Below are 23,244 nucleotides of genomic sequence, written 5' to 3'. Positions count from 1 at the left end.
ATATCCAAGAATCGCGTTTGTCATTTGTCTGGAATTTAAGATAGATCGTGAGATGAGTGCGAGTGAGAGATCCGATGAAAATGACAAGGACGAGGATGGTAAACGATTAAAAATTACCCTTTTCTTTACACGATGATATCTCAAGAACCGGAAAACGTATCAAGATGAATGAAAAATAGTTTTAAAGAATAAAGTTCTGTGCTACTAACGATCGCTCACTCGTTCAGCGGAAGTTATTAATTTTAAAGTTATACCGATTCAAATTTTTCCTAATTTTAATAAGGAAAATTTCATTTAATCGATTTTAGATGAATTGAATTGCTAAAAATTATCCTTTTCTTTACACGGTGATATCTTGGCAACCGGAAATCGTATTAAAATAAATTTAAAGATATTTTAAAGAGCAAAGTTTTGCGCTTCTAACGATCGTTCACTTATTCACCGGAAGTTACTATTTTTGAAATTACAACGGTTCAAATTTTTATTAATTTTAATAAATTATACGATAATCGTTCGTGGATATTTTATGATTGAAAAAAGCGTGTCATTAAGAATCTGCATTTCAATTATGCAAATGACGTAAGTCAAAAATGTAAAGGAAACGAATAATTTACCTTCCTAATAAACGATCCATACGATAATACATGCCGTGTTTAATAATTTTTATTCACTACGGATATTCTTGATTAATTTTAAATTCGATTAAAATCGATTATAATTCGAATGTATCATTATTTAACGAAAAACACGTATGTTTATATATACATAGAATAATTTATATCAATATCCAATGATCACACGCCAATCGAAATTGATACTGATACCGGTATTAATTATTCCAAGACAAAAGGTACAAAACGAGAATTAATTATTCTCAATTTTCATAACGTGAAATAGATTCCAATAATAATTTAGCATTGTACCGCCGATGTTAATAATTAAATATCCGTATATCCTTTATACTTTAATATCGATACATTTTTTAACAATGCCATCAAACCGTAATAATACCTTGGCAAATATTACTTTCGAAATGGATTATCGTGGCGCGTTAAAAGCCCGCATAAAATTATCATACGCAAGTTGTTGTGATTTTACACCCGTACACATTGACAGGCGCATTTCTAAAATCGTAAATTATCCTCAAACGGCTAAAGGGGCTAAAGGGGATCGTTTAATGTATTAATAATAGGAAAATAACGAATAACAAATTGTATCATGTAATTTGCATTGTTTCAATGAATAAACGTCACTATTCCCGTTGAAATATTATCATTTTGCAAACGAGAACAACGAGGATATACGATTATTTGAAAATAACGAAAATGAAAAAAACTGTTTTTATCAATTCCACGTTTTTAATTGAATTCATCGATGTAATAATAATCGATGACCTCTCGATAAATTTTCAAAATTATCTTCAATTTTAATCCATTTTGCCTGTCAATTAACAAGTTTGTTTTCATATGATAAAATTAAAAAGAAAAATTTAAAAAAAAAAAAATACAAAAATTTAAAAAGATTTTAATTAGTCCCACCTAATAACGAAAATAATTAAAACAGACACGTTGATTGATTCTTAATAATCATAATGAATATTCTACAATATACAGTGTACATATTATATATATCATGAGCGGTCAATACTATGAAAACGCAAAAAAGCAAATTAATATATCTTCACGATATCTAGCATGCACGAAAACGTTAATTAAAACGTTGACGAGCCGTGTAACGAGATGAATATCGGCTAATTAATTTGAAATCGCTTTCACAGTTGCACCTGTCGTCAAAGCGCCTAATCAGCTTCTGGGCGCACCTTTGAGCACGGACGTGCAGCTAGAATGCTACGTCGAGGCATTCCCAAACACAATTAATTACTGGGTAAAGAACCGGCGGGGCTTAGAGGACGAGATGTTGCTCGAAGGGTAAGGCTATATCCGTTCTTTTCTAATCTTAAACCTCGATTCAGCATATACGTGGGAGCATTTCGATAAAATAGCTGGCAAAAAGAAAAAAAAAAATTTCATTGTTGAATTGCAGACTCAAGTACCGTGTGAGGGAAGAACGATCCGGATACAAAGTTCTGATGTGGTTGTTAATCAAAGGATTTACCGAGCAGGACGTAGGCAGTTACAAATGTGTGTCGACCAACAGTCTTGGCAAAGCCGACGGCACTTTAAGGTTATACGGTAAGGTTCTGTTACTTTTATATAGATTTGAATAAATATATTTTCTTATTTTTTGATTAGAATAAGTAAAATAAAATTTTCTGTTTATATATATATATATTTTAAGAATTGTTTTACTATGAATTATATAGAGTATTAATATATTAATAAGAAAAATAAAAATTTTATTATATATTTTTTTTTTAAATCAATATATAAATATTGTTAATATATTCGTGGGATATTTTCAAAAGATTTTAGAAACTAAAACAAATACGAAAGTTAGCAAAATGATCAATTATTATATAGACTATAAACAATTAAAATTAGATAAACTATCTCATTCTGTTTTTATGATATTGCTTCATTTTATTTCTTTAAATATTTGTAAATAAATCTAACTTAACTTAACTTAATCAAACGATTTCAATTTTTGTATAACTTTTGTGTTTATTTTAAGCTAAAAATTTATCAAAAATATTCCACAAATATATTAATACTTTATAGATATAATTTAATATATTCTATTTATTTCAATCTCTCTCTCTTTCTCTCTCTCTCTCTCTCTCTCTCTCTCTCTCTCTCTCTCTCTCTCTCTTCGAATGATTTGAAAATTAAAATAATTTTAACGAAAATATTAGTGTACATATATACATATATCATTTTCAGAAATTAAGATCGGTTTCGACAGATCATCACGAGGAAAGGATCACGTATCTATAATCGGCGGTAAGCTCTCCTTTTCACGACGATGACTATTATCAAATAAATACGCAGCATGAAATAATATCGATTGTACCGTTCAGGTTTAGCCGAAGCGGCGCAAAGTTCAGGCGCCGGTAACAGCTTTAAAGGATTATTTGGATGTTGGAAAAAGTTATCGCATTATTTATCGATGTGTCTGTTCATATCAGTGCTACTCTGGCCGCGGTGAAGAAGGCATCCTCTGTTGATCACTGCCAAACTGAGTGCCGGATAACTTTGTGCCAAAAGACAAAAAATAAAAGCAAGAATGTGTGAATGTGTGTGTTTGAGCATAATACAAATCAAAGAAAGAGTATTTGCAATTCTAAAAAGAAAAAAAATTCGATTTGAATGTGTGTATGAGAGAGAGAGAGAGAGAGAGAGAGAGAGAGAGAGAGAGAGAGAGAGAGAGAGAGAGAGAGAGAGAGAGAATGGCGAACCAAAGAAAGAAAAAAAAATAAAAATCGGAGGTTCGTATTCTCTACACATCTTCCTATTTCCCCCTTTCCTACTTCCAAATGTTGAAAACATTTTTAGATCAATGGATGTTGTCAATGTATGCGCCCATTTAGATTTGCAAATTCATTTTGCTAAATGTCGATTTACAAAATCGATGGATCGATGGAAAGACGCACCGCAAAATAAATAATATTAAAAAAAAAATACAAGACTTGGAAACGCTGAAGCAGCTTGGCCCTTCCTAATAATGCTTTAATGAGACGTTGATAATAAGTACATTTCACAATCATCTTATCATTGGTATCAGCGTTGCGGATATTTAGACGTCAGGAAATTCGATGTTTCGAAATAAAAATATGCGATCGAACGTTGTATATATATTGTTTACAATTGCATATAACCTTATATCTCACTTCCTTTTCCTCATTTTTTCATAATAATTTTTATATATTTTCGAATAGATACATATCTACCATATCACGATGAAGGTAAAATAGTTCTATAGGATCTTTATCTTAAAGTTTTATTTTGAAAAGAAAATTTCACAAAACTTTCTATGTACCAAAATAAAACTAAGAAAATATAAATAAAGGGACCAAAAATATTTTTAAACTGAATTTATTTCATGATAAATCGTACGATAAATTATCAAAAGAAAAAAATATTTTTTTAAAAAGAAATTTTTAATATCCACTTTGAATATTTTAAAATATTGAAACCTATATATTTTTTCATCTCAATTTTTAGAAATATATACTTATCATGTGGCAGCACTTGCTGTGCACTTTTGATAAGTTATATTGTTCGATATTATCAACTGAAGCTCAATATTTGCTACGAAAATTTGTTACACTTACCTCTAATCTCTAAAATATCAATCATCATGGCGTCTACGTTTGAAATCCTTTTTCCGCCTTCTAAATCGTTGCAGCAATTATCTAATGATCTAATCACAAAAGAAAATAAAAAATTTAAAATAAATGTATCAAATGTATTTACAAAAATTTTAATTATATTGAAATAAGACAAAAATCAAGCTAAAATTTCATCTTTGAAATCTATAATGTGAATTATTTTCCAATCTAAATAAATCGATAAAAAAAAATAATTTAATTTCAAAAGATCAACTATGATAATAAATATGTTATTAATTGAATATTATTATATAATAAAAAAATATAGCTTTGGAAAATAAAGTAAATATACACCAGAAAAATTACACATGGCACGAAGAGAAACGACGTCTAAACACTACAAATGTCGACACAATAATGAAATCTTGCGCCGTTATGCCTATTGAATTTCAAATTGGAGAGGGGATAGTTTGGCAACAAATCGTGTAAGCACGAATCACTAGAAAGATTGTGGTAAGAAATATTTTCAGTAAGAAATATTTTCAATGAGAAATATTTTATATTTTATATATTTTCAGTGAACATTTTTTTTTTAAGTATACATAACAAATGCATAAATATATAAATAAAAAAAAGACAAAGAATGCGTCTTAATTTAATTCAATGAAATTGATCGTAATAAATAAAAGACAATATTACATACCTATATCTAATGAAGTTATATTTTCGATAAAAGAAATTGTAGTTATGTGTCAAAATTTTTATAAATATGTATAAAGAAAGATTAAATGCAAACGGCACGATAAACTATGTTTGATCATTTGTAAATGTGATTCTTTCGAAATAATAAACAATTTTACAATAAATTATCATTAAACAACGAAGTATTAATTATAAAAAGTTAACAATAGTCTATAAATTATATCAATAAAAATTTTGCAAATATCACGCACTTTTATCGATTCGAAAACAACACATCCTGTCACAATTTTTAATAACGGAATAATGTCACATACTGATTGCTTATTGGCTTTTCTTATTGGCTAAAGCAATGATACGAATTTATATAATATTCTCTTCTATTCAAAACTGCACCGAAAATAAAAATATCGTATAATATGCATTAATTATACATTTAATTATATAAAATAATTTAAAGAATAAAGGGAAATAAATTATATAAATAAATTTTAATATTTTATTCTTTATATTTTTAATATTATAGAAATCTATGATTTAAACTTATATATTATGCAATATAATATAAAAATATATGATTTTATTTTTAAAAAAATAATCGAAAGAATAATAAATAAATTAATTTTGATATTTTATTCTTGTTATATTTTTAATAAAATAGAATAAAAATATTAAAATTAATTTATTTATTATTCTTTTAATTATTTTTTTAAAAATTATGTATTTTTTTATTATTTAGATAATAAAATATAATTTGAAATATTCGAAAATAAAATAAATATACTGAAATTTTTCTATATTATATATATGTGTACATTATATAATAAGTATAGTACAGTTAGAACAAAGTAATTATAATAAAGTATAATTATAGTAAAGATAATATATGCGTTCGATGCGACATCTTGTTTATTTTACTACATCTTGTGTAGTAGTGAGTTTAGAAGTGATTTTAATGAATGTCGAAATCTTCATTTAATTGACGATATTTTTAAATTGAAAAAAAAGTTTTAAATAGCCGTATGTATATCTAACTATTTTATATCTATCTTCTTGCAATATTTTTAAAAAATATTTAACATTCTGAAAGAAATAGAAATATAAAATATTTAAAATCCTAACCTATAATTGTAATTCAAAAACGAAATTTTTAAAGAAAAATTAATATTATAGTTCAATTTTTTTAATATTAAATATCATTATTATCATTATTAGTAAGTTATTTATATTTTTTATCTGATAGGATGACAAAATTTATTTCAATTACCAATGGAGAATATAAACAAAGTGCAACTGTTAGAATGGAAAAGACCAGACGAAGTAATGCAGTTGCATCGTCTAAAAATGAAAAAACGTGCACTTCAAGCACGTATAAATAATACACGCATTAACAGAGAAAATTCAAAATTAGGATCTACTCAAAAAACAATTGAGAATAAACAAAATATTGAATCTAACGAATGTGTAGGTCAAAAGAGAAAAAATCCTTTTGCTAAGGATGAAATAAAAAATAAAAAATTGAATGTAACATCTCCAGAATTGGAAACTAGTAATGATAATACATTATTTGAATTATTAAAACTTAAAACTCCTAAAAAAAATAAAATTGAGAATTTAATGCTTGATTGTCCATTAACATTCAGTAATGCATTTCTACAATTGGAAACAAATAAGAATATTCTGGATTCAGAAATTCCAAAAGGAGAAAAATATATTCCAATGGATTGGACTTTAAAAACTAAAATGAGATTTATGTCCCCAAAACCATTTCCATGGAATTGTAAATTGAAAACTAGCGAAGAAGCATCGGGTACTACTGGTTTTGTAAGATGTTTGGATATTAGTGAACAAGATTCAACTTTAGATACTAGTCCAAATGCAAGGTAATTTTTATAATATTTTGTTTTATATATTTTAATTCAATAGAAAAGACAGATCAATTGATTAAAATATCTATTGATCAGATTGCACAGATGTTGTTTAATATGGCAACATCCTTCATTACCATGGTTAGAATTATTTCCTCGCTCTGCTGGCAAAGTGAGTGCAAATTTAACAAGTAATACAACAATAGTAAACAATATAGCCATCAAAGAAGCTTTATATAAAGAATGGAGTGAAAGTTTTAGATCTCTTTTTCATTTATTAAGAGCACGGCAATGTCCATATTTTTATGTGTGTGCAAACAATTTTACTGTATTATTCCGTGCTGCTGGAATATGTGGAATTTCTGAAGCTCATGCACTTTTGACACCTACAACACGTGGTTTTAGAGAATCTCTGAAACAAGAAGGTATAAAAAATATATATATATAATATATTGGAAAAATTCCATATTATTTTATTATCTTTTTATAGAAATTGAATATACAATGCCTTTGAAAAAAGATTCTAAACGACGATCAGATACAATTGATTCAGGATGTGATACTGTGGATTCAACATTATCAAATATATCAAACTTTACTGAGAATGAAAATCCTGATGATGAAGAAGATCAAACACAAGATGAATGGTTGGAAAGTCTAGGAGTTGAAAATTCTGAAATTCGTAAAATTAATAATTCTCAGGTAATTTTCAAATACATGCAATTTTGTTTTAACACACTATTTATAAATATATAATTTCATTGCAGGCAAGAATAACATTAGAAAAACAAACTGAAATAGATAATATGAAACAATCTCTTATTTTTGTAAAAGGTGTTGATGCACAAGCTTTATTTAATTTTTTAATTAATTGTAAATCTGCCATTACAACAAGTGGTCCTTTGGCAGGTGTGCCTCCAACTCTTCTCTCACCAGTAGCTTTTCATGGTGCAACTTTAAAACCAATTAAGGTATCATACTTTAATATTTAATATTTAATATTTATATTTATAAAAATAATAATAAATAATATAAATATTTATAATAATATAATATAAATTGAAAATTATTATATTTCATTTTTAAAGGTTAAAGAAAGTACAGTTCGTGTTGACAAAGAAAGATATTTTTCTTTGGAATTAAAAGGACCACTTTTGCCTCATGTGTTGCCTTCTCTTTGTTTTTTAATGAAATCTAGCCAGCTAGAACAATATTCTGCCAGTTGTGCACAATTAGGTTCGACAACTTCATTTTCAGCAATGAAACAGAAATTTGGTATATATATATATATATATTTTTTTTCAAAATTATGATTTTTTTTTTGTAATACAAATATTATATAAAGAACTAATAATTTTTTTTTTCACAGAACAAACGGAATCCAAAAATGTACCAATTCCAGAATATGTTTTTGGCAAAGAAAATTTGAGCGATTGTGGATTTAATAGTGAATTATTAAAACATTTTTGTAGTCCTGATCCAGCCTATGTTCAAATTATAGAAAATATTAAATTTTCAAATAATTTGTATACATGGTCTTGACAAATAATTGTTAATGTTAAAAGCAGAGCTTAATCAGTTATGCTTAAATTTTAATTTAAGAAAAAGAAATATTTTGTATTTTTACTTTTGTAAATAATTTTAAATGTTATGATAATATAATTTATTTTCAAATTAATTATTAATTAATAATATTAATTCAAATGAAAATAATTAATTGATTTTAAGATTAAAAATTAATATTAATTTTAACATATTTATATAACGAATTAATAAAAATTATGAAAATGCCTTATCATAATTATCATGTGTAATTATAATAATAACATTTTTTATTATTGTTGATATTAAATTTTATATATTGACTAAAATAATGATAAAATATAAATTATAAATAAAAATTATAATAAAAATAAAATTATATCAATGTATTTATTTTTCTAAGAATTGTTTATTTAAAGAAATTTAATCAGCTGTGCAATAAATATTTTAAAACTAATTAAAGAAATTTTTATTTAGTTTATTTTTAGATATGTATTAACATTTATTATCTACAATTATTTAAATTAATAAATTATATAATTTTTAGATAACATATATATATATTATTTCAATCTTTTAAATTACTATAACTTTTTAACTATTCGATACAAATTAGATTTTTTTCCTATGTAAAATATTTTTTAATAACAAAATATAATTGTTATAAAATTGTTCTTACTTTCTACGTTTTATTACATTTTATTTTTTTTATTTTTCCTATTTATTTCTTTAACTTCATAGAACAAACTAGATTTATAAATATATTCATAATAATAATTCATTAGAGACAAATTTTCGAACGGGGGCGCGACGAAGGTGGGGTTCATGGATGGACTACCCCTAAAAATAACGAATCGATATTCGCTCGCTGCCCCCGAATTGGTCGCCCGGTCACCTCGAGCGTGAACAATCAATTATATATTGTAATAAGATATTGTTTTATTTATTTTTCCATATTTAATTTAATATATAAATATAAAAATATCTCTTCACTACTTGGCGATAAAATTCAAGTTTCTCTCATTTAATTTCAATTATATCATTCAAGATTTCAAATTTGATGAAAGAGATTTTTTTTAAAATTATATTAATACATGAATCCAGATATAGAAATTGAATACGACTATTATAATTTACGCGTACGTATGTAGGTTCGCATCAAATATGAGCGTCTACATAAATGTGATGATTACGTCAGTGCCCATTGCAGTCAGTGTTCATCGTATTGCGATATTCTTTAACGAGCAGTTATATGTTCCAAGGTCTTTTATACGAGTTTACTTTTTGAATCGAATAATGCATCGATAATATTGCCCTCGAGAACTTTGTTGAGAAACGATACTCGTATACCAAAAATCTTCTTTGCCATCCATTTGAAAATTGGCTTTTCCTCCAATTTAAAGCTGAATTTCTTTACGAAAGCATCTTATCAAACCACTAAAAACATTTTAAATCCTTCATTGTAAATTGAGAATAAAATGAAAAAAAAAGAAGGAATATCATACATATAAAAATAAATAAAATATAATTAGTTTTGAATATCAGCCAAAATGAAAAATTTTAATTGCTGAATAATCATTCCGTTTTTAAAAAATACTATGATTTGTATTTATGATAATACGATATTTTACAATATTCGTTGAAATACTAAAGAGGTCGTGTAATATGTGGGATAAAATTTTTCTCGAGAGTGAAACAAGCTCGAATCTGAAATACGAAAAAAAAAAGCATGGTTAGGGCGGTATAGAGAGGCAGAGGGGAAAGTCCCTTCTCGCGAACGTCCGATCAGGCCTGCCGAGAAGCAACCCTCGTACATAGGAGGGTTCAGGGTGGATAAAGCTGCTGGATACGTAGGGGGTAAGGGATTCGCGCGAGGGGAGGGGGCCACGGGCGGGGGAGGAAGAATGTACGGTCGTGTTGGTGTTGCGCGTGTTTTACACTGAACCGAACTGAAGCTAGTAGAACGGCGAAAGAGAAACAAACGCTTCGATCTGACGCGTTGCGCGGAACGAGGATAGAGATACGGACAAAGAGAGAGAAGTACGCGGAGGAACGAAGAGCGAGGTAGACGATAAAAGTGCGCGTAGAAACGAGACAGAGGTGAGAAAGGTACGTGGGAGTGTAAGAGCGAGAGAGTGCGAGCGAGAACGATAGAAGGATCGCGATATGAGAGAAGAAAGAGAGAGAATCTCTCTCCCCATGATGTACGTATACATCCTGGTCCCTTATTCCCTGTACGTGCAAAGGGGGTTTCGAGAGGCTAGCAACGGTGGAGCCACGACAACGAGCTACAACCACGACGGCGAACACGACTACTACGACACCGCGTGGGGGTTGCACGAAGACCCCCTGGTGGGGTTCTGGCTGCCGACCCCACAGTCCCCCGCTGGAAATGATATCAGTCGCGACTCGGTCGAGGGAGCCCCAGCACGTGCCGTGCCCCTCGCAGAGTGAGCCCAATAGCTTGCTCAATACCACACTTGGTGTACGTTCCTCGCGTATGCTTTTTTTTGTTCGCGATCCGGTGTTCTCGCTCGAAATTTCTTATTTCGGGGAACGAATGAAATAAGGGTGTAAGTAACATACGTACGGTGGTTGTGAAAAAAAGGAACAAGTGAAAACTTGCGAAGGTGTATTTTAATCTTACCTTCCTTCTTGGACCGTGGTCGCCTGATTGATCTCTTGCTGCTGATATTTTTAATCTCACGAGACTTTAATCGTCTTTTAACTTTTTATCGTCAAAGGTGAGTGAATATGAAGAAAATAGAAAAAAATATTTATGATTAGAGTATATTTTACTCAGTATCGTTGTATTTTTAATTTAAGGCTTGTTCAACAAATCGTTAAATATAATTGTACTTTGACAGTGATCTTTTGATCAATTATCGATTCGAATCGGTGAAGGAACTTTTCACAAGGGTGAAATGACATTGTCGATTAAGTATTTGCACTGACTCGATCGAGCTTAAGACTTCGTACGACATCTGTAGGCTAAGTTAGAATCGCAACAGTTTGTACCTTTTCCTCTTTCTGTTTACCATAACCCATCATACATTGGAACGGTGCGATGATTCTATTAACTTGTTCCTAATAGCTTCATGAAGCGAATGGTCGTAGTTGATCACATAATTGACTGCGAATGCACTTGTACGACATCTACGACATGTCCTGTTAAAGCTGTAACTCCTTTCGTTTCTCGTATTCGAGAATCGATGATATCGAAAATCATGTCGCAATTTTGCCGTAAAATAATGAAATTCGCGAAGGAAAAATACATGCGAGATTACGTTTAAATGTATTTTTGTACAAACTTTTTAAATTGATTTAATCAATCGTAACGATAGACCCTCGACGTTTCTATTTTTGTAGAATAACAATCTTGAAATAGATTTCGATACCTCGATTTTTAAAGCGTTAAAATTGTTTCGATTATTTTCTAGTATTCGATTTGTTTATCTTTTCTTATGTACTAGTCGTATCGAGATCAACTCGAAAATGCTTGTTCGATTTGTCGATGCTAAGAACAGAAGATTTTTTAATAAAAAGGACAGTCGTATTAATGCTTCTATATCTGTGCACACGTTCTCGAGACGCGACGACAAGGCGCGGATATTAATAGAGTCGACGTTAGGACGGGGCACACGGTTTAAACCGACTCTTTGCTCTCTTGATCTTCGGCGTTCTAGAGCGCTCTAACCAGCCACGGGAGATCTTGTGCATTCTTGGATACCTTAGTCACGCGAATCAGTGACCTCGATACGTAATTTCAAATAAACCATAATGAATAAGTATTGTCATACGCGTAATATTCTGAATTTTATGAAATTGAATATTTTCGATTGCTTAACAGTTATCGACCGCTTTTATAAATGTGTATAGGTTAAAATGATAAATTTTGAATAAGCAATTTTGTTGATTTAAAACATAAATATTTTTTTATTTGATGAAAATATAACATTTATTATAATATTTTAATATATGAGCAAAATACAAAAGTGATACGAAAATAATTCGTTAGTGAAAATTTCTGCTTCTGTTCATGCTGTTATTTTCGTAACTCGTTGAGTGGATAGTTTTAGTATGTTTATTATACTTGTACGAGGATACAGATGGTACATCGAATATAGTCACAAGCTATTCGAATGTGAATGAAATTTTCCTTGAAATAGTAATTGTTTTTATTAATAATTTTATTTCATAAACAATATTGCTAATAAAAAATTATTTTTGTCATTTAGATCGTTTTTTTTATAAAAATATAAAATATAATGTAAAACTACCTAACCTAAATCCAATGTTTGAAATTTAAATTTAATTTTTATAATTTTAAGGAAGAAACATTACTTTTATATGTGTTTAATAATATCTCGATAACTTTATCTTCATAATGTGTATCTAAAATGATTACACACACCTGATATCAATTGTTTTTTTTATCACAGTGTTATATATATCGAATTATTAATGAAATCTTTCAATATATGATTAAAACTGTAAAATTATTAAAGATTGTATCTATTATTAAAAATGGACAAATTATGATTATAGTATCTTAAACAAATGTAAATGAATTTATAAAAACATAAGTTGAACTTTGTTATTAAGCTATCTTCTTATTGCATGCACCTATTTGCTACGTAATCAATGCACATATTAGATATACCGTACGTGTTTTTCAAGAATAATTCTACGTCAATGTTTCATCTTGATGAATATTTGTTTCAGTTGTATTTTTACCTTATTTAGGTAAAGATTACCTAATTAATTTATATAGCACAGATCATAGTATAAATTATATAGCTAAAAATAGTATACAAGTATATAAGTGTCATAAATTTGATATTATTTAATAATATATAAATATTATTTTGATATTATTTTAATATATTTTATATAATGTTAGAATTTTGAGTTATATAATAAAAAAAAATTGATTTTCAAAAACTAAAAAATAATTTTAAATAATTTTCGCGTGATTGTAACTCGTTGAACTTTTATATCATTTAAAATTAATAATAATAGATATTAGATATATACATTTTAATGATATTGATGTTTTGTGTTTTTGATGAATAACTAAGAATATTTGATATTTATTAATCAAACATATATTATTTTAGCCTTGTGAAATTTTTATCTTTGTTTTTTTTTACATATGAAAATATCTCGACAATAAAATTTATCTTAAATTGATAATATTAAATAATTTTCACTTTTTATCAATTTTATCATATTTTCAGAATGAAGAAAAAATAATTAAATTTTATCATTAGTGGCAATTTGTCTACTTACAATATATTATATAAATGTATTTAATTTTCAAATATTCAACTTGAAATTTGAATTGTATGATAAATGAATTTAATTTTATTATTTTATTAATTATAATTTTAATAACGCTTCTTTTTTTATTTATTTTTCACACAAAAAATACTAGTAAAGAATTAAATTCCTATAACATTATATTGTTACTTCACATTTCTTAGTATCTTTTTCTTCGTAGTTAGACAAGTATACGTGATGTGTGTGTGTGTGTGTGTGTGTGTGTGTGTGTGTCTTTTCTCTCTTTTTCTGTCGCCAAAAAAAAGCATGTTTAAAATTTTCTCCCAAAAAGAACACGACCATCCTCGATCGCGCAGAGGGGGCCGTTTTCTCTCTGTCGTCGATTTTCGTGGTCCCCCCTCGTGTGACGTAGCTTCGAAACGAAAGGGAAAAAAGGGTGCGACACACGAGCCTAGCCCCTTGGCAAATGCGTGACGGGGTCCACCAACGAAATTATGGATCGGACCTAGCCATGCACGTCTGCGCATGACCACCGCTAGATCGCTCTGCCCTTCTTCAGCCCACTTTCCACTACATTCCCGTGTATCCATACATCTAACTGTGCATCCTCCCTATGACCACGTATTTCACTAGCCTAGCTTTCTTCCCTAGTTCCATTTTATTTCACGCGATATAAATAACAACGTTACGCCGGATATCGTATTGCGATCGTATTTAAATTGTGAGTTTCTCTATTTGATAATTTCGCAATGTCTTTTTATTCGTTTCTGTTTTTACCTGATTCAAATATATATACAATTTCATTTCGTTTCTCGCGATCGTTGTAAGTTTTCCTTTTTCTATTTTATTTTTTCTTATTGTGAAGTTATACATAATTATAATTCTATCTTAATTTTTTTTATCATGATATTGAATCATAATTGAATTATTTTAAATAAAATTTTCTTCCTTATTTCATTTGATAATTTTATAATTTTTTTTTTTCATAATTTAATGAGAAGATATGTAATTTCATTTCACTTTTTACGATCATTGTTCTTCGATTTTTTCTTCTATTTTTTTTTATCCTGATTTTAAACATAATTTTGACATAATTTTTCTTATCATGCTATTAAATGTTTCTTTATTTTAATATTCATTTGATCCAGAGAATTTATGATTTTTTTCGTTCTTCTTTTTATCTGATAAAACGAGAAGATATGTAACCTCACTTTATTTTTTGCGATCTCTTTCTTTTTTTATATTTTTTTTCTTATTTTATAATTCTGATTTTTATGTAATTCTTTCTTTCTGTTATTGAGTGTATTTCTTGTATTTTAAATATAATTCTATTTAAATTTCTTTTAAAATTTTGTATATCGACATCTTCTATTTCTTAATTTTTTCTTCATAGAATCGATTTTTTGTTTTTTTTATCTTATCTTACAATTACACAATTGAATCCTTGTTTTTTCCTTTCGACTTTGTATCCTCGATAATAAATGATTTTTTATTTTTATACTCATTCGTATACAGCGTATATGTGTGAAAATGTATGTAACTCGAAATAATATTTGAATAAATATACAAGTAATATTTTGCCATACATCAATTAACTTAAAAAAAGAATTAGCAAAATAATCTTTTCAGTTTCATTTCAAATGAAATTAATTAATAATAAAATTACGAATTTAATTAAATTTTTGAATAATTATTCCAATTTCAATAATGCAATAAAAATTTTTTCTTTCTTTTTCTCTTTGTCAAATTTTTTTCATAATAAACACTTACAAACAATTACAATAATGATAATAAATTATTGTTGATTTTAATTATCGTTCATGAACTTCGTGAATTTTGTGAACGCTTAAACTGCACGAGTATCACGTGCACACGTGAGTGTCATATACCAACATTGTTAGACTTTGTCGCATCGCGTGTATAACAATAAGAAGCGAACTATTATATAAATATCTCGACACAAAGGATTCGAATAATTGCGTGGAACGTGTGAAATGAACTGATGTTTCAATGTCAGTATCAATGTACAAGTATGATTCAATTATGATGTAACACTTACAAACACGAATGAAATATTTTCCTTGTATTGATTGTGAATTTCAGTCGTTGCTCGATTCGATGTATTTGTACTTTCTCGAAGATATCTGTATCTTATATTGATTAAAATAATGGAGAATAAAATCAAAATTTTCAAAATAATTGACATATAAATGTTATGCAAACTTATTTGTGAATATATCCATTCATAACTTTATGTGTTGAATAAAATTTTGGGCAGATTCTTTTTTAATGTTGCTCAAAATAACTTACATGAAACGATCGTTAATTAATAAAGGTAAATATTAAACATATAAAATAAAGTATGTGATATTGATGAATATAAATATATTACTTATGAATATATCCAATTAATTAATAATCAATAATTAATTAACAAAATTTTATGCAATACTTTATTGTTGGCATTGTTAACGAATCATTAATTTTTTCAGACAGATTCTTAATATCGCTAAAAATAATTTATAAGAAACATTATTGAATATATATATTTTTTTTATCAATTAATAGATAAAATTCTGAAAAAAGTTTCATGTGCATTCATTCATGCATTTATTTCATAGACAACACTGGACACGTCACAATAATGGGTGAAAAGACATTTAACCTCACGTGGAACAATCACCTAGCCAACTTGTCTGGATTATTCGAAGGGTTGTACAAAAGTGGTTCCTTGACAGACACAACGTTAGCTTGTCAAGATGGAATGTTGAGGGCGCATAGATTAGTCTTGGCTGCGTGTAGTCCTTATTTCGAAAGAGTCTTCAAAGAACATTACGGTGAACAGCCAATTCTTATTTTAAAAGGTAAACTCTAAAACATATAACATTTTGTTATCAACAAAAATTTTCATCATGAAATAAACTCAATAATTAATTCAATCAAATTCAAGAATTAACAAACTCACAAACTGTATCTATTAATACAATTTACATTTCGAATGAGCAGGTGTGGCAGTCGAAGAGATGGAATGTCTTCTGGATTTCATGTATCGCGGTTCGATCGACGTCGCCGAGGAGCATTTGCCCTCTTTGATCAAGACTGCGACGGATCTAGAGATCCGTGGCCTTTCTGGTGACCAGAGAAACCAAGAAAACAGTCGCAGCCCTTACACAAGGGTCGAGACGCGAATGCAACGGTGTCACATAGAAGCGAGAGTTCACACGACAGAGTACATGAAGGAACCGTCCGTGATTCCATTCTTGCCGAAACAGTCTTCCATAGAATCGTTAGAGGATCACATCAAAGTGGAGGAGATCGAGGTGGAAGACGATCCAATGGTGATTGACGGTCACGAGGATGCGTTCGACGAACCGTTGCATACTTCTGACACGCAAATCGTAAGCTGTAATCGAAGGATATTAATTAAAATTGCTTGAATTGGCTTGAATCGTAATAATTTGTTAAAAACCGATAATACATAATTTTCTCATTTCAGAGACGTATGCCGCCTCCTATGTACAAACGAGAGACAAGGTTCAAAGGTCAAAAAAGAGTTTCCGTGGGACGTTCAACGAGGAATAATGATATATTGGAATATAGATCGAAGGATCGCGTCATTTCGAAGGAAGATTCAACGAGGGAGAGTTACGAAGATTCGAGTGCGGTTAAATGCGAGTCGAATTTTAATAACGCTTCCTCAGATCCTACGGTACCGGATATACAGATGAACGACGACTTACAAGAACGAGATGAGAGTCTGGTACGATAAGATGATCATGATTGAAATTCATTCTCATTGGTATTTTAATTATTCATTGGTCTAATTTTGGCTAATCGATATTTATAATCAGGCAGGATGTGATATTGCGAATAAATTGATTGTGATAATAAGATCAATCTGAAATTAATCCGTGTAAATCATATTGTTGAAAATGACTTATATGACATAATTCAAAAATTTCTTTATTCAAATCTTCGATTGACAAATCAATTAAATCAATATTAAACAATTGAATTAATTGATTTCTCAATTGAAAGTTTAAAGTTGAAACGATAAAATAATTTTTGAACTATGCAAATCATTTTCAGAGAATTTGACTTACACTGATTAGCCTCTGAATCCTTCAATTGTTGCGTACGTTCTTGTAAGTTCAAAATCATTCTCTATTGGAAACGATTTTTCTTCATCATAACACCATTTTATTTTCAGGATTCTTCGAAGAGTATGGACGATAATTCAAGATTAAGTATGAAGAAAAAGGGCGATATATCTACGAAGAGATCAGGATTGAACGAAGGAAAAGAGACCAGGCCGATACAAACTAAGTCTGAAAAAGCTCAGTATAAACCTTTTTCCTGCGATCTTTGCACTTTGGCCTTCACGAGAGCTTCTCATCTGGCTAGACACAGAAGGGTTCACACAGGTGAACGACCTTTTGCCTGTAGTATTTGTCCACGAATGTTTGCTAGACAGGACAAGTTGAAGCAGCATTTGGACTCGCATTTACAATGGCCGAAGAGAAAGAATAATTTGTCGAGTTCCAGTTGTCAGTCGGTTTCCTCTGTACCTGGTAAAGCAAAAAGAGGTAGACCGAGAAAGGTTAGATGTATTTTCATAACATTTGCATAATATAATCAATGATATGTAAATGTTTTCACGAATGATCCTAATTTTTCTTCAATTTTTTTTTTATCTTTTTTCATTATTATGAATTGAAAAATATTAATGTAATAAAATTTATTATTATCATTTATAGAAAAGGAAAATTAATTTAGATTTAATAATAATACAAATATCCATTACAGGTGAATTTAGAACAGTCAGCCATGGAAGAAATTTTAAAATTTGGAGAATTCAGTTCTTTGTTAAACAAATCACACTCTGCGAATTCGGCAGAGAAGAATGAAGATTTAGCATCCATTGAAAATGAAGGGAAACTCAAGGAACAAGAAGAAGACATAGTGGAAGAAGGAAATGAGAATAAAGATAAAGATGCGAATAAAGACAAAGACAATTATGGGTGTCAGGTAGAAAACGGTCAAGATATTGTTTAAATAATTTCTCATTTCTTTTCGTACTTCTATAAAAAATATTTTTCTATGGGTAAGAAATCGTAATATGGTTAAAGAGTGATGAAAATTATCGAGCTTCTCGATCAACGATATGAATCAGGTACTTTTCTCGTTTTTTCTTTGTCCAAATAACTTTTAATAAGGAGGGACAAATTAATTAGAAATTTCATATTATATATATTATGGGATTAATTAGTTAAAAAGTTAATTAGTTAAAAAATTTTAAGTGCAATAATTTTTCTAATTCTCTATGTTTATTTTTTCTCAAAGAAAATTCGTATTTTTTAATCTAGCAACGTAAATTAATAAGATCATAAATTGGTTAAAAGTTACATTTCATATTTATATAGTTAAGATAAATACGCAACGATATACTATATTAGAAACATTTTCACTATATACAATGCTAATTAGGTATTACATCGTTTCGAAACTTAAATGGAATGAAATTGTTGCGAAATGATTGTTACTCTTATACAAAATTTCAGCATATTTGTTTTACTTTCGTTCTTTATTATATACTTCATCGAAGTAGTTGAGATAATAATGAGATTTAATTTATTCAAATAAAAACATGTAGGTATTTAGATTATCAATTCAATATGTAAAAAAATGCAATTAATTATTCGTATAAGTCATTCAAAATTATTTCGAAACTTAAAAGACAAGAATGAAAAATTTATTTGAATTTATGAAAATTTTATTGGTTATATATGCAAGATGAGCAATTTCTATGAACAAAACATTATTTGTTAAATAAAGTATCAATAGAGAAATATAAATATGTTGATAGTTTTGTGCGGAAACAATAGAAATTGCAAAAAATTATAAAACAAATTTTTTTATTTTAAAAAGAGTTTATTTTTTTATGATTTATAAAAGTTGTTTAAATGAATCATTGCAATTGCATCATTTTACTTATTGATATTTTTTTAAGATAAATCTATCTTCATGGATATTTTTCTCATGGAATTTATCTTTTTTATTTCTAAATTTTTATTTAATATCTCTCCAAGTCTTAATTATCTGAATATTTGCAAGTTTAGAATTAACAAAGTTATCGTTATAATTTAATATATTAAATGAACATAACCTGACTTCATATTTAATCTTCAAATATTTCTTCCATTCATCGCTTAACCTAATCTAAACTCAAAGTTTTCATACAAAAAGACATATATCATTGGATTCTTTTTTTCATATCGAAAACTTAAAAACATTTTATTATAAGAATTATCATCTTGCACAAAATGAAACGAAGCCTTGTCTTTTTTTTTCGATAAAACTATTGCAACATGATTTAAATTTAGGTTTTATGATTTGTAAATCATAATTGTAATCATGTCTGTCTTCGATTTCCTCGCAAAGGCGAAATAATCTTACCAAATAATTTTTATCACGGCTTTTGTATTTATTTATTTATTAAGATTCGTGGTATTCTTGTTATAGATTAAATAGAAATTTGTTCGAAAGAGTACCTGAAGCACCTACGTTAGATTACATGATTAACTAACCGAGGGTGAATACAGGCCATATATAGGAAAAAATAATAAACAATCCTTATCTCCCATTTTTCGAGATGATTGTTTAGGTACTGATAAGTCGGATTTTACGACGATCCATTACGTCGTTTAATACACGATATTTCTATCGTACGATAAGATTAGGAGATGAAATTTATGTTGAAAACTCGACCAAATTACTTAAGCTGGAAGACTGTGGTATGGTTTGCATTGTGAAACTGTTTAACTGATTCGAGTTATAGAATTCGTTCATGTTCTCATATTAATTATTAATTTAGGAGGAATATTTATATATATTTATTTTACATTGTTCCTCTAACATAATAAACTTATAATTAAATAATTATGCAATATATGATTCTGGCACAAGAAAAATTTTATAAAATTTACTTCATTTTGATTATTTTTATCGATAAAATAATTTATATTTGAACAGATGTTTTTAAATGTAGGCCTAAGATATGTTCGAATTATTTAAATGCCTAAAAAACTTTTTAAAACTTCATCATATTATATGAAAAAAAATAAATTTTTTTTTTTCCAAATTTTCATACGAATATATACATATAACGTTAATAAACTTGTCGTTAAAATTAATTTTAAAATATATATTTCTCTGAACTTATTGCTATAAAAATTAAAGTTTACAGTTAAATGTACGACAGTGCAAACTACATCTATATAGATGAGGCTCAATCTCAGATTTTCAGAGCCGAGAAAAAATGTAGCTTCGAATATTTTGTTATACACGCGATTATAAATACTTCAAGTACAAATGTCCAAATATTAGAGTATACGTGTGCGTAAGTGTGCGTGCCTGTCGTACTATAAAATAAAAATGGAAAAAACAACAGTATGGTGAATAGCGTTCAAAAATTAGCCGGTGCAATTTTTTTTTTTTGCGTTCGTATGAAACTTGTTAATTTGTTTTTTTTTTTTCCTTATTAGAAGTATAGCCTCTTAAATGATTTTTGATTGATCGACGTTTTCTTGTGTTCTTGTTTTTGTAATTTTATAAGTAACTATTATAATTGCGCTTACATTTAACTGAATGAACTAATTCGATACTTAAAATATGGAACAATGTACATTTGTATTTACATTTGTATTTTATCTAGAAACACTATTATTTATTTTATTACACTATTATTAACACTATTATTTTGCATTGATTTGTCATTTCTATATCAATAGAAAATACAAATAATTTTTTTAATTTTTATATTTCTCTTACAAATAAGATAAGAAATAATCATCATTGTTTCCATGTTTTAAGAATGAAATAATAAATTTGTGTATATCGAATTATTCATTTTGAATCCACGGAAAGCCAATTTTGTTCGAGTTCAAGAGTGATATATATATATATAAAATAATTACATAGTAGACGTTAACGCCATCTTCATTGTGTTTTCTGTAATATCAGTTGTTGTTGTTGTACGAATTGCATTTTATTTCGTTAAATTCTTGTTGCTCGACTTACCAGTGTTACACTTCCCGCATTAAAACTTTTATTACGGCGATGTGCAATTTATTTCAGCGACATGACCTTCACATGGTCTATCGCAGACAAATTTACGAGTGTACTTGGTGCAATCTTTTAGAGCGTCCAGAAGGTCGTACGCGAGTCTTCATATCTTACAGTGTATATTGTGTAGCATGTGTAAATAAATTTTAAAGTCAATGTCTAGTTTAATTAGTAAATTCCCAAATATATATATATATATATATATATATTATATTTTGAAGTATATCAATGATCAAAAATTTAGAATCATTAAATTCGATTAATTAAAAAAATAATAAATTAAATCATCTTAGAAAAAAATTGATTGATCCAAATTTTTAGCTGATAATAAATGTATATGTGAAAAAAATTTGTTTATTTTTTGTTTTTTTATTTGATCTAATTCTTAAAAAGGAGTTATTTAATATGTTAAAATTAAAAATGTGAAAAATTTATAACACATATAATAACGAATAAATTGATAAAATGATGAAAATGAAAAAAAAATGATATAATTAAAATAAAAAGACTAATATTTTTCTTTTTGTTACTCGCAATTGTCATTATATTCTCCGACATATAATATATTTTTACAAATACATTTTCTTTTCGCTTATACACAGACTTTTTCAAAAGTCGGATAGGAAATTTAAGATAATTATTCCGTTAGCATATATCGTATATACTTTCTCTTCGTCATGATTTGCAATGATTATGTAACGCCAAAATTGTATACTAATCTCATAATATTCAATGTCATTGATAAAAAAATTACGAAAAAGAATCGTCTTAGTTCGAGATTGGCCTCGAGAGATATCGTGATCACGATATTTTATCGATAAAATTTATGTCGGTGAATTAATATTTTCTAACATCGATTTACTTTTTATGTGTTTTTTTTTTAAAATAAATTATCTTATATTAATGGCAACATCGAAAGCACGATGCTTTTTCTATATTTCTTTTTCTTGCTCTATTTCTTATTTCTATTGATTGCATTTATGTATATTATGCAAATGCATTTTACGATAGCTGCATCAAAGAAGAAACGCACGATAACTTTGGAAGTTTTTTTTATAAGCTTCTGTTTCTCGAGACGAATTCGATCTGGACGATTCCTTAATTAATTTTTCTTTATACATACGTCCTTGTCATCGAAATCGACATATTAAAACCGCCTTGTATCAACATTATTGTTCTCAAATCTATTTTCCTCCGGATTACATTGAATTTTTCAAAATTATTAGAAATATTGAAGATTTATGAAGATATTTATTTAATATAATGATTCAAAATAATAATAATATAATTTAAATTATATATTCATCATAAATTAGAATTAATCAGAGGAAAATAGGAAAACAATTTGTCTACAGAATATCAAGCTTTGAATAAAAATATTTTAATTACAAGTATTAGTTTACGCATATCGTTCAGACAAGCAAGCAAACATACATATTTAACAATGGCGATAAATATCTTAGATATAAACAGTATTATTTATTGGCTAAAAATTTGTCA

At 27.9% G+C, this 23,244-nt stretch overlaps 3 protein-coding genes and 1 long non-coding RNA gene across 9 annotated transcripts in view; 3 read left to right on the top strand and 1 right to left on the bottom strand.

Annotated features, from left to right (window-relative positions):
* LOC122712039 (lachesin-like) overlaps positions 1–3,914 on the top strand; it is a 78,140-nt gene extending 74,226 nt beyond the window's left edge. For all 4 annotated transcript variants that reach the window (XM_043931331.1, XM_043931330.1, XM_043931328.1 and 1 more), the window contains 4 exons: positions 1,778–1,928; positions 2,044–2,192; positions 2,841–2,900; positions 2,978–3,914. In XM_043931331.1, coding sequence (XP_043787266.1) covers positions 1,778–1,928; positions 2,044–2,192; positions 2,841–2,900; positions 2,978–3,105 — 488 coding nt within the window. In that variant the 3' untranslated portion in view covers positions 3,106–3,914. The remainder of the gene's footprint in view (positions 1–1,777; positions 1,929–2,043; positions 2,193–2,840; positions 2,901–2,977) is intronic.
* LOC122712042 overlaps positions 1–4,601 on the bottom strand; it is a 45,987-nt gene extending 41,386 nt beyond the window's left edge. Inside the window, exons 1-2 of the long non-coding RNA XR_006346243.1 lie at positions 4,583–4,601; positions 4,232–4,320 (exon numbers count right to left, since the gene is read on the bottom strand). This is a non-coding gene — a long non-coding RNA (uncharacterized LOC122712042). The remainder of the gene's footprint in view (positions 1–4,231; positions 4,321–4,582) is intronic.
* Positions 4,602–5,838: 1,237 nt separating this feature from the next.
* Positions 5,839–8,388, top strand: LOC122712037 (protein downstream neighbor of son homolog). The gene is made up of 7 exons (XM_043931324.1): positions 5,839–5,947; positions 6,171–6,810; positions 6,892–7,220; positions 7,286–7,497; positions 7,563–7,766; positions 7,884–8,070; positions 8,165–8,388. Exons 2-7 carry the CDS (start codon positions 6,197–6,199, stop codon positions 8,335–8,337), a joined length of 1,719 nt encoding a protein of 572 aa, XP_043787259.1. The 5' UTR covers positions 5,839–5,947; positions 6,171–6,196; the 3' UTR covers positions 8,338–8,388.
* A 2,035-nt stretch (positions 8,389–10,423) lies between these two features.
* Positions 10,424–19,463, top strand: LOC122712038 (protein tramtrack, beta isoform-like). Of its 3 annotated transcripts, none has more exons than XM_043931327.1 (6): positions 10,424–11,081; positions 16,242–16,484; positions 16,627–17,018; positions 17,117–17,380; positions 17,831–18,220; positions 18,427–19,462. In XM_043931327.1, exons 2-6 carry the CDS (start codon positions 16,265–16,267, stop codon positions 18,673–18,675), a joined length of 1,515 nt encoding a protein of 504 aa, XP_043787262.1. In that variant the 5' UTR covers positions 10,424–11,081; positions 16,242–16,264; the 3' UTR covers positions 18,676–19,462. The 3 variants fall into 3 exon arrangements, with proteins under 3 accessions (XP_043787262.1, XP_043787261.1, XP_043787260.1); XM_043931326.1 differs by lacking the exon at positions 10,424–11,081 and adding an exon at positions 15,367–15,955 and having other exon boundaries at positions 17,117–17,329; positions 18,427–19,463; XM_043931325.1 differs by lacking the exon at positions 10,424–11,081 and adding an exon at positions 15,367–15,955.
* Positions 19,464–23,244: the final 3,781 nt, after the last annotated feature.

Source organism: Apis laboriosa, unplaced genomic scaffold (assembly GCF_014066325.1).
Source record: "Apis laboriosa isolate Shangri-la unplaced genomic scaffold, ASM1406632v1 scaffold18_cov149, whole genome shotgun sequence".
In the NCBI taxonomy this organism is placed as follows: domain Eukaryota; kingdom Metazoa; phylum Arthropoda; class Insecta; order Hymenoptera; family Apidae; genus Apis; species Apis laboriosa.
This window is presented reverse-complemented; position numbering and strand designations above follow the sequence as displayed.

Excerpts from the sequence above, each read along its gene's own strand:
- LOC122712037 (XM_043931324.1), top strand. The coding sequence starts at position 6,197 with ATGGAGAATATAAACAAAGTGCAACTGTTAGAATGGAAAAGACCAGAC. Across the intron at positions 7,221-7,285 it reads AGAATCTCTGAAACAAGAAG|AAATTGAATATACAATGCCT; the intron begins GTATAAAAAATA and ends ATCTTTTTATAG. Across the intron at positions 8,071-8,164 it reads AGCAATGAAACAGAAATTTG|AACAAACGGAATCCAAAAAT; the intron begins GTATATATATAT and ends TTTTTTTCACAG.
- LOC122712038 (XM_043931325.1), top strand. The coding sequence starts at position 15,910 with ATGTTGCTCAAAATAACTTACATGAAACGATCGTTAATTAATAAAG. Across the intron at positions 16,485-16,626 it reads GCCAATTCTTATTTTAAAAG|GTGTGGCAGTCGAAGAGATG; the intron begins GTAAACTCTAAA and ends TCGAATGAGCAG. Across the intron at positions 17,019-17,116 it reads ATACTTCTGACACGCAAATC|AGACGTATGCCGCCTCCTAT; the intron begins GTAAGCTGTAAT and ends TTCTCATTTCAG.